At 42.0% G+C, this 18,387-nt stretch overlaps 2 protein-coding genes across 2 annotated transcripts in view; one reads left to right on the plus strand and one right to left on the minus strand.

Moving 5' to 3' along the window:
- Nucleotides 1-17,309, plus strand: part of KDM6B (lysine demethylase 6B) — a 456,451-nt gene extending 439,142 nt beyond the window's left edge. Inside the window, exon 23 of the transcript XR_012716077.1 lies at nucleotides 17,300-17,309. The gene's annotated coding sequence lies outside the window, so the exon portion shown is untranslated. The remainder of the gene's footprint in view (nucleotides 1-17,299) is intronic.
- Nucleotides 431-18,065, minus strand: LOC142204404 (extracellular calcium-sensing receptor-like). Its single transcript, XM_075275715.1, has 7 exons — nucleotides 17,977-18,065; nucleotides 16,102-16,393; nucleotides 14,519-15,346; nucleotides 13,606-13,833; nucleotides 12,462-12,585; nucleotides 10,871-11,776; nucleotides 431-588 (listed from the first exon to the last, which is right to left on the minus strand). Exons 1-7 carry the CDS (start codon nucleotides 18,063-18,065, stop codon nucleotides 431-433), a joined length of 2,625 nt encoding a protein of 874 aa, XP_075131816.1.
- Between the last annotated feature and the right edge of the window lie 322 nt (nucleotides 18,066-18,387).

Consider the following 18,387-nt stretch of genomic DNA (forward strand, 5'->3'; position numbering starts at 1 on the left):
AACCACTCGGCGATCAGTGTGATAGTCTGATCAGGCATCCCCAGGACCAAGGACAGTTCTCAGGTAGTGAAGACAGACTCATTAGCCTAATTGGTGAGAAGTGCTTGATTCAATGTAAGCTAAATGGACTCCTAGTGAAAGCATTGTGGGACACAGGAGCTCAAGCCAGCATTATAAATGAAGATTGGAGAAGGAGTCATTTGCCGCAAACTTGTCTTCATCCAGTTGCAGAACTCATGGGTCCGGTAGAACTCTGTGGTCTAGCCGTGAACCAAACTGAAATTCCTTTTCTAAGTTGGGTGGAAGTGATGTTTCAGCTGAAAGCTAAGAGGAACAACGCTATTGAGTTACTCGTACCCTTTCTAGTCACAAGTGATCCAAAGGTGGCTGAAGAACCGATCCTTGGGTACAATGTGATCAATGAGGTCATTCAACGAACTAATTCCTTCTCACCGTTAATCGATGCCATAGCCACCTCGTTTTCCATATCTAGCAGGGAAGCAGAGAAGGTGGTCAGCAGGATAAAGGAAGCACAGAACACAGTGATGGTGAAGGAAGTCAAGCTCGGCTCGCGTCCAACCATCATTCCTGCAAATAGAACGGTGAGAGTGAAGTGTGGTGTACGAATGGAACCAGGAAGAAAACCACAAGAGAGACTGTTCGTACCGAAAGACTCTTCAGATCTTCCTGAGGGCATTATTCAAGGTGAGACCATATTGACTATACCTACTGGTGGTTTTGCTCGGGTGGCTGTGTTAGTGAGAAATACGACAAAGCATGAAGTGAGGCTGAACCCTAAGACTGTGTTAGGCCATCTAGAAACCATTAAGACTGTGTATCCTGCCAATGTGAGACCAGTGCAGTTCTCCTCCATGAATTCGGTGGTACAACCCAGTAATAATGGTGGTCCAGTCGAAAGACCTGTACAAACTACACCAGAACTGTGGGATCCCCCAGTACCTCTGGAACAGCTGAGTGCTGAAGAACTGCCGGTAGTGAAACAGATGCTGAGGGAAGAATGCCATGCATTCTCTAAAGATGACTCTGACATAGGCTGTATACCCTCATTGAACCTGAAGATCAATTTGAGAGACACTACCCCAGTAACTAAAAGTTATATGTCTATACCTAAACCATTACACCAAGAAGTGAAAGAATACCTGCAGGATCTAATCAACAGGGGATGGATTCAAAAGTCTAAATCATCCTATTCCTCCCCGAACGTATGTGTCAGGAAGAAAGATGGTACATTGAGACTCTGTTGTGACTACAGGGAACTGAATAGAAAGTCAATCCCTGACCGGCACCCAATCCCTAAAATTCAAGACATGCTGGATAACTTATCAGGAAGTACCTGGTTCTCTGTTCTTGACCAAGGGAAGGCCTATCACCAAGGTTTTGTGGAAGAATCCAGCCGACATTTAACAGCCTTCATCACACCATGGGGACTGTACGAGTGGATCCGTATACCGTTTGGACTTAGTTCTGCTCCTGCAGAATTCCAGAGAAGTATGGAAACATGTTTAGAAGGATTAAGAGATGACATTTGCCAGCCTTACTTAGACGATACGGTGGTACACAGCAAGACCTTTGCTGAACATGTCGAACATGTGAGATCAGTACTCCAACGTTACCAGCAACATGCAGTAAAGTTGACACCAAAGAAGTGTGAATTCTTCAAGAGACAGGTTCGATTTCTGGGAAAAATCGTGTCTGGAGATGGTTATACCATGGACCCAGCAGAGATCGCTCCAGTAATGTCATTGAAAGACAAGCCTCCATCTACAGTGGGGGAGTTGAGGAAGATCTTGGGATTTCTCTCCTACTACAGAACATACATCAAGAACTTTTCCCGGATTGCAGCTCCACTATATACCCTCTTGGGCGCGCCAATCAGCTCACCCACATCAGTAAATAGGAAAAAGACCAGAGGCGGATCACAGCCAAAGGAAAGAAACACTGTTTCTGCGCAGCAACCAATCAATTGGACTGCAGGACACCAGGAAGTACTAAAAGAACTAGTGAATTATCTTGTGAAACCGCCCATCATGGGATATCCAGATTTTAACCACCCTTTCGTCCTTCACTGTGATGCTTCTCAGGTGGGGCTTGGAGCTGCCCTGTATCAACGACAGAATGGCAAGCTAAGAGTCATTGGCTATGGTTCCAGAACATTGACAGCCGCTGAGAAAAACTATCATCTACATTCTGGGAAACTCGAGTTCCTTGCAATGAAGTGGGCTATCTGCGAACGATTTAGGGATTATCTGTATTACAGTCAAGAGTTTGAGGTCTACACTGATAATAATCCTTTGACCTATGTCCTCACGACAGCAAAACTGAACGCGACTGGTCAGAGGTGGGTAGCAGAACTGGCTGACTTCAACTTCAGTATTAAGTACAGGCCAGGAAGATGCAATGCTGATGCAGATGGATTGTCTAGGATGCCGTTAGAGCCTGAAGAATTTATGCAAGCTTGCTCAGAGGAAATCTGCCCGGGAACCATTATGAGCACCACTCAGGCGATAGAAATTCAGAAGCAGGAATATACACCACTGTGGTGTCCATTGACAGTAGCAAGCGCTATGGAAGTGAGGGAACAAGATTATACCTCCATGTCCCTCCAACAACTGTCAAAAGAATCTATCAGGAAAGCGCAACAAGAAGATGAAACAATTGGAAGAGTCCTCCAGTATATGGACCAGAACAGGGTTCCAGGAAGACGAGAGAGGGAGTCGGAATCACCAGAAGTAACTACTTTACTGAGAGAATGGTCAAAGCTATACTTCAGCTCAGACGGTATCTTATACCGTCAGAGAGGACCGAACCAACAGTTAGTGTTACCCAGAGTATACCACAGATTGGCTTTCAAAGAACTCCATGAGGAAATGGGACACCTGGGAGTAGAAAGAACGGTGAACCTAATTCGTGAACGGTTCTTCTGGCCCTATATGCAAAGAGATATCGAAAGTTTTGTGACCAGAAAATGTGGATGTTTGAAAGACAAACATCCTAACAAGGCGACCAGAGCACCCATGGGCCACATCCAAACTACTTATCCGTTTGAAATGGTTTCAATAGACTTCCTACACCTGGAGCAGTGCAAGGGTGGATATGAATACATCCTAGTGGTAATGGACCATTTTACTCGATTTGCTCAAGCGTATGCCACTACTAATAAATCAGGCAGGACAGCAGCAGAAAAGATCTTCAATGATTTTGCTCTGAAGTTTGGATTTCCTACCAAGTTACATCATGACCAAGGAAGAGAGTTTGAGAACCAACTCTTTGCCAAGTTAGGGAAATACTGTAGAATCCAAAGATCGCACACTACGCCCTATCACCCAGAAGGAAACGGACAAGTAGAACGCTTCAATAGGACATTACTGTCAATGTTGAGGACTCTGACAACTGTTGAGAAAAGAGATTGGAAGAATTCTGTAACAAAAATGGTACATGCCTATAACTGCACCAAGAGTGAAGCAACAGGTTACTCGCCATTCTTCCTTTTGTTTGGTCGATCCCCAAGACTACCCATTGATATTATGTTTGATACCCCAGTTTCAGAAACATACAAGACGTATCCTGAGTATGTCCGGGTATGGAGGGAACGTATGAATGAAGCCTACAACATAGCATCAAAAGTGAATGCAGAAGAGCAGAAAAAGAGCAAAGAATACTATGACAGAAGATGTCATGGAGCGGAATTGACACCGGGAAGTCGTGTGTTAGTCAGAAACCTACGAGAGAAAGGGGGTCCAGGAAAACTTCGATCATATTGGGAAGAGAAGGTTTATGTGGTTGTGAGGAGAAAATCTGATGACAGCCCTGTTTATGAAGTAAGAACAGAAATAGGAGATAATAAAACAAGAATATTGCACCAAAATCTACTCCTACCATGTGATTACCTGCCACCACAGCAAGCTATTCAGGAAGTTGATAAACGTCGATCAAAACCTCTCAGACAACGACGTAGGAAGGAATTTATTGATGGAAGTGATGACAGTGAGAGTTCAGATGAGGAAGATCAAACCCTTGTATTCCGTATACCGAACAGACGCGGAACCAACATTCCTCAACAAAGTGAGTTATGTCCTGAGGCTCCTGAGTTTGTACCTCGAAATGCACCCAATAATTGTATGGTCTCAGATGATCCGTCACCAGTTACTGAAGAAACGGTTGAGGAGGTAAGAGCAGAGGAACCCCTAGAGGATGCAGAAATAGGTTGTCCAATGGAAGAGCAAAGACCTACAGATGCAGTTCCGAACACATCAGAGAATGAACTAACAAGCGACATGGAAGCAGAGACCATTGGAGCTGCTAGGACTGAATCATCAAGAGAACTACCCAGCAGGAAAGTATCAAGTAGAGAAGTAAGAAAACCGGTGATCCTGATGTATGACACTCTAGGAGAACCAAGAGAAGTACCAAGAACTGTCCAGTTCAGACAGGTGTGGACACCTAAGGGTCAGGTAAACCAACCAGAGTGGTATCTACCAACAATCTACTTTACTGAGGACTTTAACTGTGATGAATAGACTGGTTTGGTTATCTTGAATAGAATCAACCTACTTTCAGGATAGTTGTTCAGAGCTGGTTGAAGACGGAGGAAGAGCTCCAGCTGAAGAATGAAAAGAAGGTTATTGTTAATGTTATGTTTAGTCAGGTTATGGTTATCGTTGATGTGTTAATGTTAAGGGAAGTACTATGGACACTGTCTCACATCTCTTCACTAAGGACAGTAGAAGGGACAATGGAGACATCCACCAGTTAGATACTGGGATCCTGGATGTGGGAGACGTCCTACAATCAGGAAAAAGGGGTGTTGACCTTTGAGTAAGGACAGTTCCAATTGGGTCCAAATTAACCATACGTAGGCCATATTTTTGGGCCAATGTCAGGGACGACATGAAATTAGCGGGGGAGAGTGTGACAGGTAGAGATAGACTGCAGCCATGATGTAAAATCATCCAGCACCTGTGGAGTTAAAGCTCTAACAAGAGACACAGGAAGTGGTCAGTGACACAGCAGGGTGTGCTGGGAGGGAGACAGTGATCCAGGGGAGTAATAGGAAAAGGGAAGAGAGATGCCATGTTGGTCCTGAAGCAAAGCTAGAAACTTGGGACTGTAGAACAGAACAGTGATAACAGAAGGGAGTTTAGCTGAGCAGCTGAAGGCCAGAACTGACTGAGACATCCATCTTTCCCAGTGATAAGTACAACTGCCAGTATACAGTGATATCTGTTATGAAAGACTCATGTACTGTATGTGATAGCTGTGGAGACTGTGTGAAGAGAAGTAAAACCTTAACAACAACTGCTGTCTGGGATTGTCCCTTCATCTAAGCTCTCTAATATCCAAGAACTCATATACACTATGTCCTACCTCGCCCCGCTGTGAGACGGACATACAACAGTTACACCTGTAGTCTGGATACAAGATGAGATACGGCAGGACATGGAGGTATATACAGGCTGTGTATGGTATATTGCAGTACATTTACCACAGATGTTACACCTGTAGTCTGGATACAAGATGAGATACAGCAGGACATGGAGGTATATACAGGCTGTGTATGGTATATAGCAGTACATTTACCACAGATGTTACACCTGTAGTCCGGATACAAGATGAGATACGGCAGGACATGGAGGTATATACAGGATCTGTATGGTATATAGCAGTACATTTACCACAGATGTTACACCTGTAGTCTGGATACAAGATGAGATACAGCAGGACATGGAGGTATATACAGGCTGTGTATGGTATATAGCAGTATATTTACCACAGATATTACACCTGTAGTCTGGATACAAGATGAGATACGGCAGGACATGGAGGTATATACAGGCTGTGTATGGTATATAGCAGTACATTTACCACATATGTTACACCTGTAGTCTGTATACAAGATGAGATACGGCATGACATGGAGGTATATACAGGCTCTGTACGGTATATAGCAGTACATTTACCACAGATGTTACACCTGTAGTCTGGATACAAGATGAGATACAGCAGGACATGGAGGTATATACAGCATCTGTATGGTATATAGCAGTACATTTACCACAGATGTTACACCTGTAGTATAGATACAAGATGAGATACGGCAGGACATGGAGGTATATACAGGCTGTGTATGGTATATAGCAGTACATTTACCACAGATGTTACACCTGTAGTCTGGATACAAGATGAGATACGGCAGGACATGGAGATATATACAGGCTCTGTATGGTATATAGCAGTACATTTACCACAGATGTTACACCTGTAGTCTGGATACAAGATGAGATACGACAGGACATGGAGGTATATACAGGCTCTGTATGGTATATAGCAGTACATTTACCACAGATGTTACACCTGTAGTCTGGATACAAGATGAGATACAGCAGGACATGGAGGTATATACAGGCTGTGTATGGTATATAGCAGTACATTTACCACAGATGTTACACCTGTAGTCTGGATACAAGATGAGATACTGCAGGACATGGAGATATATACAGGCTCTGTATGGTATATAGCAATACATTTACCACAGATGTTACACCTGTAGTCTGGATACAAGATGAGATACGGCAGGACATGGAGGTATATACAGGCTCTGTATGGTATATAGCAGTACATTTACCACAGATGTTACACCTGTAGTCTGGATACAAGATGAGATACAGCAGGACATGGAGGTATATACAGGCTCTGTATGGTATATAGCAATACATTTACCACAGATGTTACACCTGTAGTCTGGATGCAAGATGAGATACGGCAGGACATGGAGATATATACAGGCTCTGTATGGTATATAGCAATACATTTACCACAGATGTTACACCTGTAGTCTGGATACAAGATGAGATACGGCAGGACATGGAGGTATATACAGGCTCTGTATGGTATATAGCAGTACATTTACCACAGATGTTACACCTGTAGTCTGGATACAAGATGAGATACTGCAGGACATGGAGGTATATACAGGCTGTGTATGGTATATAGCAGTACATTTACCACATATGTTACACCTGTAGTCTGTATACAAGATGAGATACGGCATGACATGGAGGTATATACAGGCTCTGTACGGTATATAGCAGTACATTTACCACAGATGTTACACTTGTAGTCTGGATACAAGATGAGATACAGCAAGACATGGAGGTATATACAGGCTGTGTATGGTATATAGCAGTACATTTACCACAGATGTTACACCTGTAGTCTGTATACAAGATGAGATACGGCATGACATGGAGGTATATACAGGCTCTGTACGGTATATAGCAGTACATTTACCACAGATGTTACACTTGTAGTCTGGATACAAGATGAGATACAGCAGGACATGGAGGTATATACAGCATCTGTATGGTATATAGCAGTACATTTACCACAGATGTTACACCTGTAGTCTGGATACAAGATGAGATACGGCAGGACATGGAGGTATATACAGGCTGTGTATGGTATATAGCAGTACATTTACCACAGATGTTACACCTGTAGTCTGGATACAAGATGAGATACGGCAGGACATGGAGGTATATACAGGCTGTGTATGGTATATAGCAGTACATTTACCACAGATGTTACACCTGTAGTCTGGATACAAGCAGAACCAATAGTTATGACTATAGACAATACATCTCCAGTCTGTAGTAATTATTACGGTTATAATGCAGTGTCAATATTCTTCCGGGACATTCAGTATAGATGGAGGTAGCAGAGCTGAGTTAGTCATCGTCAGATCTCAGTAGATTCGGAGGCAGAGCTAAACCAAAAACAACACCATTCTCTCACAATAAATTGCGCCGTTGTAGCTTGATTTCTAGCACAGACGACACATTTGTATACGATATATCTTCCTATCTCATATTTAGCGCAACCCAGAAAGTAAAAAAAAATTGTCCCGACTTACATGGTGCACATGGTCTTCGGAGGTGTCTGGTCAAAGTAAATTTTTTGATAAATCCTGTCCAGGTGAAGTGGTATGATGGCTCCTATCATCACGTCTCCATGTTGGGTCATCCTGTCCAGTTCTGAGGCTGATGTCAGCCGGCATGCGCCCCCATCTGGCCAGGAACTGGTGACCCTAATTTGATAAAACAGGAGTAGAGCCCAAAAGACTCTGCGGGGCATCTCTATATTGAGCTGCAGAGAGAAGTGGGTACAAATATTTTAGAAATTGTGATACGGAGGGCTCAACTGTTCGGCCCTAAAAAAATACTGAAGATTGTCAGGTTGTGAAAGATGCGTGTGTGGAGACAACTGTACTATACTACTGTGCTAAAGTGGACAATTCCCTTATGGTAGGTTTTAGATTCCAATATTATGGAGACATTTTTATCTTCAACAAGGCCTGAACCTTCCAAGGTCCTTATCGGCCACCAGAAGGATCTATAATGAACCAAGTCTGAGTACTATCACGTAGTTATTTTGGTTGTCCAAAATAGGCTTGTATCATGCACACATGCTATAGTTGGAGAACAAATTCTCCATCACTACATCTCTATTGTGTCTATATGGTCTAGCTGTTGAACCAGTCTTAACATTGGTGGGTGTTCTACAAGTTCTCCAAGTTTCCTTCAAAGAGTTGGGTTGACTAAAATTGCACGACGGGCCAGAATTTGCTTACCATTAGGTCAAAGATTTTTAGCTGATCCATAGTTGAATGCTAATAGAATGAATGCTAATGGAAGGATTATGAAGTTATGTCCAATGTAAAAGCTCCTCAGAAACCTCAGAGGAGGACACATGGGTCTCGAAGTTCTGGCTGGAGAAGGTGGACTGGATGAATATGGCTTCAGGAGGTGCAGTGAGGCTAAGACGTGTCTCATGACTCTTATTCTCTTCTTATAACTTACACAGTATCCATGCTAGACCTTTATATAGACCGTTCTCTGATGATTGTCACGTCCTTAACACTTGGGGGTTCTGGCACCTCCATTTCCCAAGAGAAAAATTACATCAATTACTCTGCAGATGAAATGTCACAAAGGCAAAGTAATTCAGGCAACTCTTAGGGGAAGAGCTCTGAACCTTAGTGATGGGATAACATGATCACCAGGTTGACTGTAATGATCTACTAGATGCTATACTCGCGTAATAGACAGTGGCTAAGACCACCTCGCCCAACCATATTCAACTGCGTCCAACTGTCTACCTGACATATAGAACAGAGGTATGTTGTTTATTAGAGATGAGCGAACAGTAAAATATTCAATATTCGTTTCGAATAGCCGAATATAGTCTATGGGGAAAAATGCTTCGTTTCAGGGGATCCCACCATTCGACTCAGGAGAGTCACCAAGTCCACTATGACACCCTAGGAAATGATGCCAACACCCTGGAATGCAACTGGGACAGCAGGGGAAGCAGGTCTGGGGACATATAACATGCCCAAGTCACTGTATTATGTCGGGATCCCTGTCAGCTTGCGATATGCAGGAGCTGACTTTTTCCCATAGGAATGCATTGACCAGCATTGCTTGGTCGAATGCCATACAGAGTAAAGCATTATCAATGCCAATTTATGCTGGTTCTGTCGGGGGCTCGTCTGTGAGGAGGCGGAGTCTAATATTGGACCACAATGGAGACTGCTGTGGACAGATCTTAGACTCCCTCCTCCGGTAGAACCAGCGTTGATTGGCCGAATGCTATACTCTGTATGGCATTCGGCCAATCAACGCTGGTCAATGCATTCCTATGCCGAGATGTAGCAGTGCTGGCCGTGCACTGAGCTTGACTGCATCTTCGGAGTAAGCGCACTGCTACATCATCAGTTCCTATAGGGTTCAGTGCCTATAGAGTTAAGTATAATTTCATAATTTTGATAACTGGTAGCTGCTGATATTTTCCATATGTTTCATTTGTGTAGGATAGATGTCCTATGTGTACACAGATCAAGAAAGTTATCTCTCTTAAACGTTCTGTTAATTCTTGCATCTTATACTGTTGGTGGTTCTGATCGGAGGCGACACCCTAAAGGCACCATTCTCATTGGATGTAATATATAAAGACAAGTCTCAAAGCTTTTAAATAAGTATTACTGGGAGGTCTTGGAGCAGAAGACTTCTCACATGCTACAGAATCTGGTGTTTATTGTCTACTCGGCTGGAATTTTCCCTTTTCTCCAGAGTTGTATTTAAGAATTGGAAGCTCACAAATAATAAGGTGATTCTCTAGTCTAGGATCATCACCGAATTCACCTCATTGATTTCAATGTGCAACGTTTCACATACCTGTAGAGACGCTGATGGTAAATTGACAAGTTCTTCAAGGGGTTAGATACTTGTAAGTGTCCTCTCTAAACCTGCTAAGAGTTGAAGACCTACTTCCCTGTAGAGTTTAAGAAGATCATCAAATTTGGCCTGTGATCCAAAATAATTTATCTATATTCCCTCTCCCCTGTCTCTCTTCCAAAATCTAGTTTTCCATTTTTGATGTCTTTGAGCATGTTATAGTTCAGTTAGGACACTTTACACGCCCAGGGGTTGGAAACAAGCTTGAGGCCTACATGAGGTGGCTGTTCATGTGTTTGGATGAGGTAGTTGTAGGGACAATGTTAGCAACACAAAAGACATGACAGTTTACACTTAAGAAGAAGTGAAATGGCAGAAGATGACTTCTATGTTCAGGAAATAATGTGCAGAAAACCACCTCAATCTTTTGGAAAAGTTTTTTGGAGAACCATTGGAAACTATGGACCTGTTTGTGAAATCTTGAAATGTTCTTCTTCTATACATTTACATCTAAAAACATTGATGTAGGATCATGTCTATGCAAGGTTGTTAGTTTTTTTAAGCACAATAGACACCATGTATTTCAATATTTATTGTCTATAATTAGCTTGTTGTACCTTTATTCTTATTTCTCATCATAAGATATTCCTTAGAGTTCATCTCTGGTCTGAAGAGTAATATGAAACATTTAGGAAAAAACATACAGATCAGTAACGCCCAACTAGACCCCAGGATGGCAAATACCTCCATGGCGACTGTATATTTGCCCCGGGCACTAAGAGAGGATGGAATAAAAGATATCCAAACACTAAGAAAGGCCAACATACTAAATGTGATAAACTGGGCTTCATTAAAACTGTCTGGAAGTTTTCTGGCCAAGAAGGCCACTATGAAACTAATGGTGGCCAGAAGAAAGAGATAACCAAGCATGACCCAGAAGGCCATGTGTGACCTATCATTACAGTCCACAATGATGAGATCTGGTTTATCTTCTGTGTTGTATTGTGGTGATGGAGGAGACAGTGACATCCAAGTGATACACAATAGTAATTGTAGAAGGAGACAGATACAAATAATGGAGTAGGAGACTCTTAGGGTTGTCCATTTTCTCAGGCTGCTTCCTGGTTGAGTGGCCATGAAAGCAAAAACCACCATGACAGTCTTGGCCAAAATACATGCAACGCAGAGAGTGAAGACCAGACCAAAGGACACCTGACGTAGGAGACATTTACCATGATCAGGATAACCAATAAATCCCAAAGAGCAGAAGAAGCAAAGACTGAGGGACATCAGTAGAAGACAACTAAGGGAGTAATTGCTGGCTTTCACAAGTGGCGTGTTGTTATGGTGGAAGAAAAGCCCTAAGACAAGAGCTGGGACAATCGAGGACATCATGCTGGTTGCAGCTAAGGAGACTCCTAAACTATCTTCATAAGACAAGAACTCAATAGGTTTTGGGAGGCATCTTGATTTTTCTGGATTTGGCCATTGGTCCCAGGGACATCTGAAGCAGTTCATGGAATCTATAGATAGAAAAAATTTGTTTGTGTAGTTTTCTGTTTTTTTTTTTTTTTTTTTTTTTTTATACTGTGTTAGATAACGTTGAAAAGAAAAAAGTTTAAAAAAACCACAAAGAATATAGACATTTAGAAGCAATATAGGGAGACAGGTGGTAAATTACAGTTGGAAACCAAAGCGGAAGCATGGAGGCTACCCTGAACTGATCTTATATTGGATTGCTAGATATCAAGCTTCTAAAATACAAAGGAATGAAGGACAATAGTGGAATAAATCTGACTAGATATTGTGGTGTGAACATGTAGGACAGATGTATTATTGTAAAGATGGCTGCTCTCAAGTTGTCCAGGTTGGATTTATTTAAGTTTAGGTAGATAGGATGCTTGAAGGGTCTAACATTGTACAAGGTCCTTCAAGTGAAACTTTTTCAAGAAGGAAGGTTCCCATCTGACGTCCATTGTTATAGTTACTTGGTCTCTGCCATTCTGGTGGTCCATGGATTTGGAACCATGCAGTTTTGGAAATCGCGGTGTGTCCACGCCACAGTTTTTATCGCAAAGTGGGCAGAGTATTCGCAAGAATCCCATCCACTTTGTAGTTACTGTAAAATGCCAAATCACGTCGTTTCTGGCCCGTAGAGCCCTAGCCTAAGCGAGTTTTGGTTAAAAGACATATTCTCCGGAATATCACCTGTGTGATTTGAGATCTCTCCTTGTAGACATGGGACACAGGCATAGCAACATGGTGGTTTTCCTTGCAGGACGGTCTTCCTGAATCCCATGGTGCAGCTGTCACTACAACTTGAGGTTGGCACCTAGAAACATTAAAAATTTAGTTTTATGACTTTAAGATGCCATGTAAGTGACATGATTCAATATGCACACTTAGACACCGGAGAAGTAAAATTCATGGCTGGCCTAAGGGTGCACGACTGTAAGCTGGTAGAAGCCACCACCTTTCAAAATTTGGCCACTTGTTTGGGTCTTTACTAGAGATGGACAGACCTCGAGAGATTACTTTCTTGAATATCCATGAGGTTCTTTGACCCATTTTCTTTCGGACCATATTATTATTATACTCTGTGGTCTCTTATGGGAGTAAAATAATAAATAGTGAAACTCACCTTCCCTCACCTCTTCTGGATTTGCCTTATCTGTTTCTTCCTTGGTGTCCTCTTTGGTCAGCTCCTGGTATCTTCTGGCCTTCTGGGTTGTGTCATTGGCCCCAGAGGACTACTGATGCCTGTGATTGGAGTGCGCCATAGAGTGCACCACCATTATAACACTTTAATACAAGTTATCACATCTAACTTGACTTGGCGGTTTGTAGAAAGAGGGCGGTACAATGTCTCTTTGACTTGGTAGCGCTATAGCTGTGAGTTGGGTAGTGTTATTTTGACACTATTTCACATACAGTGTTCACGTGCTACAACAGGCAGGAGGACAAAAGAGAGGTCTTCCACCTCCATTGCTACTGGACCAGCATTCCATCTGTATGGTGGAGGCTGGAGCTGAACCTACTGTTGTGAAAGCTAGTGCTGAAGCGATGGTGTCTGGGAATGAGTTCTGAGCAAGAACACCTGTGGGAACTGGACATCTACTGTGTGTGCCAAAGGTCATTAGTCTGACACCGAGAGAAGTTTTGTTGCTGTTCTTGCTCTGCTGATATTGGTCTTGGCTTCCAGGGCAAGCTACAGGTTTGTGTGGGATCTTGAGAGCCTTAGCGGGTCTATTTATGGTGCAACTCATGCAGAAGCAGTGTGTTCCTCTGAAACATGCTACAGTAATAAAAAAAAAAATCAAAATATCTTGTTGGTATTTCTATTTCTTCCCACCTGTTTACTCTTCAGGTTCCACATGATCTGACTCGAGTTCATGGTCAGAGTCCGATGAGGAGGAGCTGTATTATTATAGTAGCCTATCTTGACATGTGTCATGGTTCTGTCAGGCTTCATCTGCCAGTTGATAATGGCGTAGACCCCCGGAGGATCCCCGTTCTCATCAAAATAAGGTGCATTGTTCACTTTAATGTTAGGCCGAGCCCTCCGAATATAGTAAGTGAGCTAAAGTGGGGAAGAAGATTTAGTGAGAAAGAATCAATAAGGTTATTCTAGATAAGAAGTCAACATAATATCATTGGACAGAATCTCAAGAGCCTATAGGAGAATGTGAGAATGTTCATGCTCAATGAATAGGTTTCAGTTCCTCAACTATCAGTTGCTCAGGAATGGTGGGGGTTAGAAAAAAAATTCCAACTGTACTGAAATCAGTGGTGGGCCAACTATCGAAGGATGTGATAAACTATAGTTATGGAGGTGGTGACAGATTGTCTTTAAACACAGTGTTTTTTTTATTTTACTTCTGTAATCATAGTAAGGTTACTTCAATTGGCAAACTGGGTGGAAATCTGGTGCACCCCATTTTAGTCTATGGTGTCTGTGGTTGTCCACGGGTTACTGCTTTTTAAATCTGTACCCATGCAGACGCGAACGATGGAGACCTGAATGCTTGTTTGAACCCTTTCTCTTATAATATTAGTGATTGGTGGGAAAAGTTGGACAATTATGTGATTGAGGTTGTGGGGCTAAATCCTGAAACCATTGGTGCAGACACAAACTGAGATTGCGCTACCTCTACCATGGCACTGCTTTTCCCCACTTTTCTATTAGCCACAGCCATGGTTCCCTTACATCTCTTACTGTCTGACAATTGGCTTTTTACAGCACATACAATATAATATATTATTACCTGCCATGGTTTGAAGTTCCAGATGTCTGCACAGCTCCCATTGATGAACGGCCCCTCACCTACTTTGCAAATTTTCATATCATCTAAAGCTTTGGCTACAAGGTAGACTGCAGCAAACATAGTATAAGTTGATTTCAGGCTGGAGATATAGTTGGACTTGTTCCTGACATCTTCTATACGTTCCGATCCCGTGCATATCTTCACTGATTTTCCTAACAAAGCTGTTTGGTTTTCAGGAAGAAATTGGCAAGTGAAGACTTTCTCCCAATACATCTTGGTCAATGTTTCTGTTTTGGATGTAGATGGATGGATCTCGGCCAAAAATTGACTTAATCCTTGGACAACATAATCTTCGCTTACAAATCCAAGAGTACCAGATAAAACTGGAAGATAATTTGTAACGGACAATAACACTGATCTGGCCCAACCGGCATTGGCAATAAAGATCTTCCCGGTGATATTCTGCTTTACCATCTCATTCAAAATAGGAACTAAGTCAGCTTCAATAGAAAACATAACTATAACCGTAGCTGTGGACTCTTTTATGACCTGTACTATACGTGGGGCGTTGCGATCTGGTTGGCCAAGCCGAATATATTCCATGAAGGCCACACAAGCTCCGGCCTTGACTATTTCTTCTTTTATAGGCTGAATTCCCTGAAGGCCGTAATCGTTGTCAAGAGCCACAAGACCAATCCAGGTCCAACCAAAGCTGAGAATAAGCTGAGCCAATGCTTTAGACTGGACCACGTCACTCAAGAGAGTCCTGAAGAAGGATGGAAACATTTTCCGGTTACTTAAGAGGGGAACACTGGAAAATGGACTGATCTGAAAATTTAAAAGAATATGCAAATGTAATATAGTTTGATGCAAAAAAATATAGATTTGGGGTCAACTTTGAACAATGTACAGTACAAAGGGGGGGGTGTCGTGGGGGGCAAACAGAAAACTAGAGATGGTCATTAAATGTAGTAGTAGAAATCTAGTTGGAGAGTTCAGGAGTCGAACAGGTGATGTTAGTCAAGGACATAGAAGTCACTGGTAAGCAAGAAAAGCCATCATTTTTTACTTTTCGATTCAGTATAGTATGAGGGCTTATTTTTTGTGGGATAAATTGTACATCATAATGGTACCATTCAATATTGTTTGGTGTCCTGGAAAGCTGGAAAAAAAAATTCAGGACGGAGTGAATTTCAGCATTTATCATTTCTCTTCATCTCCCCCGGGCTTCCTCTTATTATACTCTGGGGTCAGAAGAAATCTATCTATAGAGTATCAGTGGTGACTGGGTAAGGAGACACGATGCATGCTCAAAGATCAATCCCACCCAAGAACCCATCAAGCATAAACAAAAAATACAGGACCTCTTGGAGGTACACTCACTGTGTGGTGGTGGCCAAATCCTTTAGAAATGCGTGATAAACAACACAAGGGACATTGAGTGGACTTCCAAAAATATCAAGAGAATGGTGTGAACCAAAAGTCATTACAAATAGACATAACATGGCATCAGGGGACGTATAAACGATGATCAATGGGATGGGATCTATGGTGCCCCCTATAGAGTGATTATCACTTCTTACCTGCGGGTATTTGATGGTCCCCAAAACATGAGCCAAGATGATTGAATTGGAGGAAACTGTGGCCCCCATAACAGCAGTGAAGAGAGGTCTAGAATTACATTGGTTGCCGGTAATAGTCTTACTAGAGTCAGTCAGGAACTGTAAAGCTCCTTGTAAATCATAGTGAGGTATATTACACGGGTCATACATCTGGAATCCTAATGTCATGTTCGGTAGAATATTGGGATCTTTGTTGATTTCCTCAATTGTAAACAGGAATGACTGGACCCGGTGGTAATATTCCAGGCTGAACCTACACACAACAGAAAGGGGAAGAAACATATTTACCATTTTGTCTGATTTTTATATCATTATTTCTTGTTATATATTTTTTTTACAATTTAGTCGAATTATAAGATAAGATAATCCTTTAATAGTCCCACAGTGGGGAAGTTTCAGATAGTCATTAAAGAATTTTTTGAAAAATTGTAACCCCAACCTTCAGGCACGATCATGATAAACTTAATGGTACACAAAAATCCATGTTGGCTCTTTATATATAGTTTTTTCCATTGTGAATAGGAGCAAACTACTATGGCAATATAACAAATCCTATAAATAAAAAAAAAGAGATGAACAAGACCCACCAAGAAGGTTAGAATTATCAAGGAAGATAAAAAGTACCCGAGAAACTAAGATGAATGACTGCAGAAAGAGACTCTGATATCCATAGAAAAGAAGCAAAGTATACCTTACTTCCACCCAAGAGGGACATCAACCTTTTTTCGGGCCCTTTATTTCCCTAGTTTGTTTAAAGGCCACCCTACCCTATTACCACCATGCACCAATGTGAGCAATACTCAAATCCAAGGAATCTGGGGAGAGCAAATATTTTTTTTATGGCATATAGATACCAAAACCTGCATTAAGGTTGACAATTATAATTATAACGTATTCAATAGAGATGAGCGAGTAGTACTCGATCGAGTAGGTATTCGATCGAATACTACGGTGTTCGAAATACTCGTTCGAGTACCACTCGCTGTTCGAATGTAAAAGTTTGATGCAGAACCAGCATTGATTGGCCGAATGCTATACAGTCAGCCAATCAACGCTGGTTCTTCTCCTGCCTTTAGAAGTCTTCTCCGTGCAGCTTCCCCGCGGGCCTGTGCAGAGCTGACTGCGCATGTCCGCTTGTAGTGCGGGCATGCGCAGTCGGCTCTGCCGAGGCCCGATGCCTGGCAGAGTGAATGAAGAGCCGGAAGACGCCGCGAGGACGCTGCAAGGAGAAGACTGCACAGAGGATCCAGCCCGACCCTCACTCGTGGACTTGGTAAGTATAATTTGATTGAACGTTGCCTACCCCTGAAACGAGCATTTTCCCCCCATAGACTATAATAGGGTTCGATATTCGATTCGAGTAGTCGAATATTGAGGGGCTACTCGAAACGAATATCGAACCTCAAACATTTTACTGTTCGCTCATCTCTAATAATAACTGCAAGATATTTTTCAGAATTGCAACAATGGTAACAAAGTGAGAATTTCGGGAGAGAGATGAGGAGACAATTTGTAAAAGATCTCAGTGGAGAACATCTAAGGATGGACCTTTGACCCTCACTATCACATTTTCGAGGACCTGCTCACCCTGGACCATTTGCTATAAATATCCTTGACCATTTCTTATAAGTCTACTTATACTGATACAATATTTGAACCTTCTGTGGCTCCTTTGGATGATAAACCAAAATTTGTAACTTGTACCCGTGACCCCAGCTCTCCAAGAAAGAAAGAAATTTGTATTAAACTTTCTATAGTTTATTTTTGTACATGGAGAGTGATGGAAATTATATGATATATCAACAACAAACATACAATAGTTCAAGACGGACTTACAATGTGCAGTTGGTCTTGGGAGGCCGGACGTTGAAGGTAAGTTTTTGGTAGATCTTATCAGTGTTGATAGGTAATAAAACTCCGACCATGATATCACCAGATTGTCTTATCCCCTCTAGGTCTGATATAGAAGGTAATCTACACATCTGACCCATGGAGTGAAAAACTGACCTTGGGTGTAAGAGAAGGATCTCAATAAATGCCATATACAGATGGACCATGTTCCGGTAGTTATCCATTGGTTCAGCTGTGAATGGAAAACATGCCATATCACCTCTATGTCAGCAATAGATCATGTGTCATTACTATGTTATATACATTTAAAGAATTTTCAATAATCAGAATTACAAATTAGTTACAAAAAATATTCTCTTCACTTTTATTTGAATTCAATTTACATATTTTTTACAT

Source organism: Leptodactylus fuscus, chromosome 5 (genome assembly GCF_031893055.1).
Source record: "Leptodactylus fuscus isolate aLepFus1 chromosome 5, aLepFus1.hap2, whole genome shotgun sequence".
Taxonomy (NCBI): Eukaryota; Metazoa; Chordata; class Amphibia; order Anura; family Leptodactylidae; genus Leptodactylus; species Leptodactylus fuscus.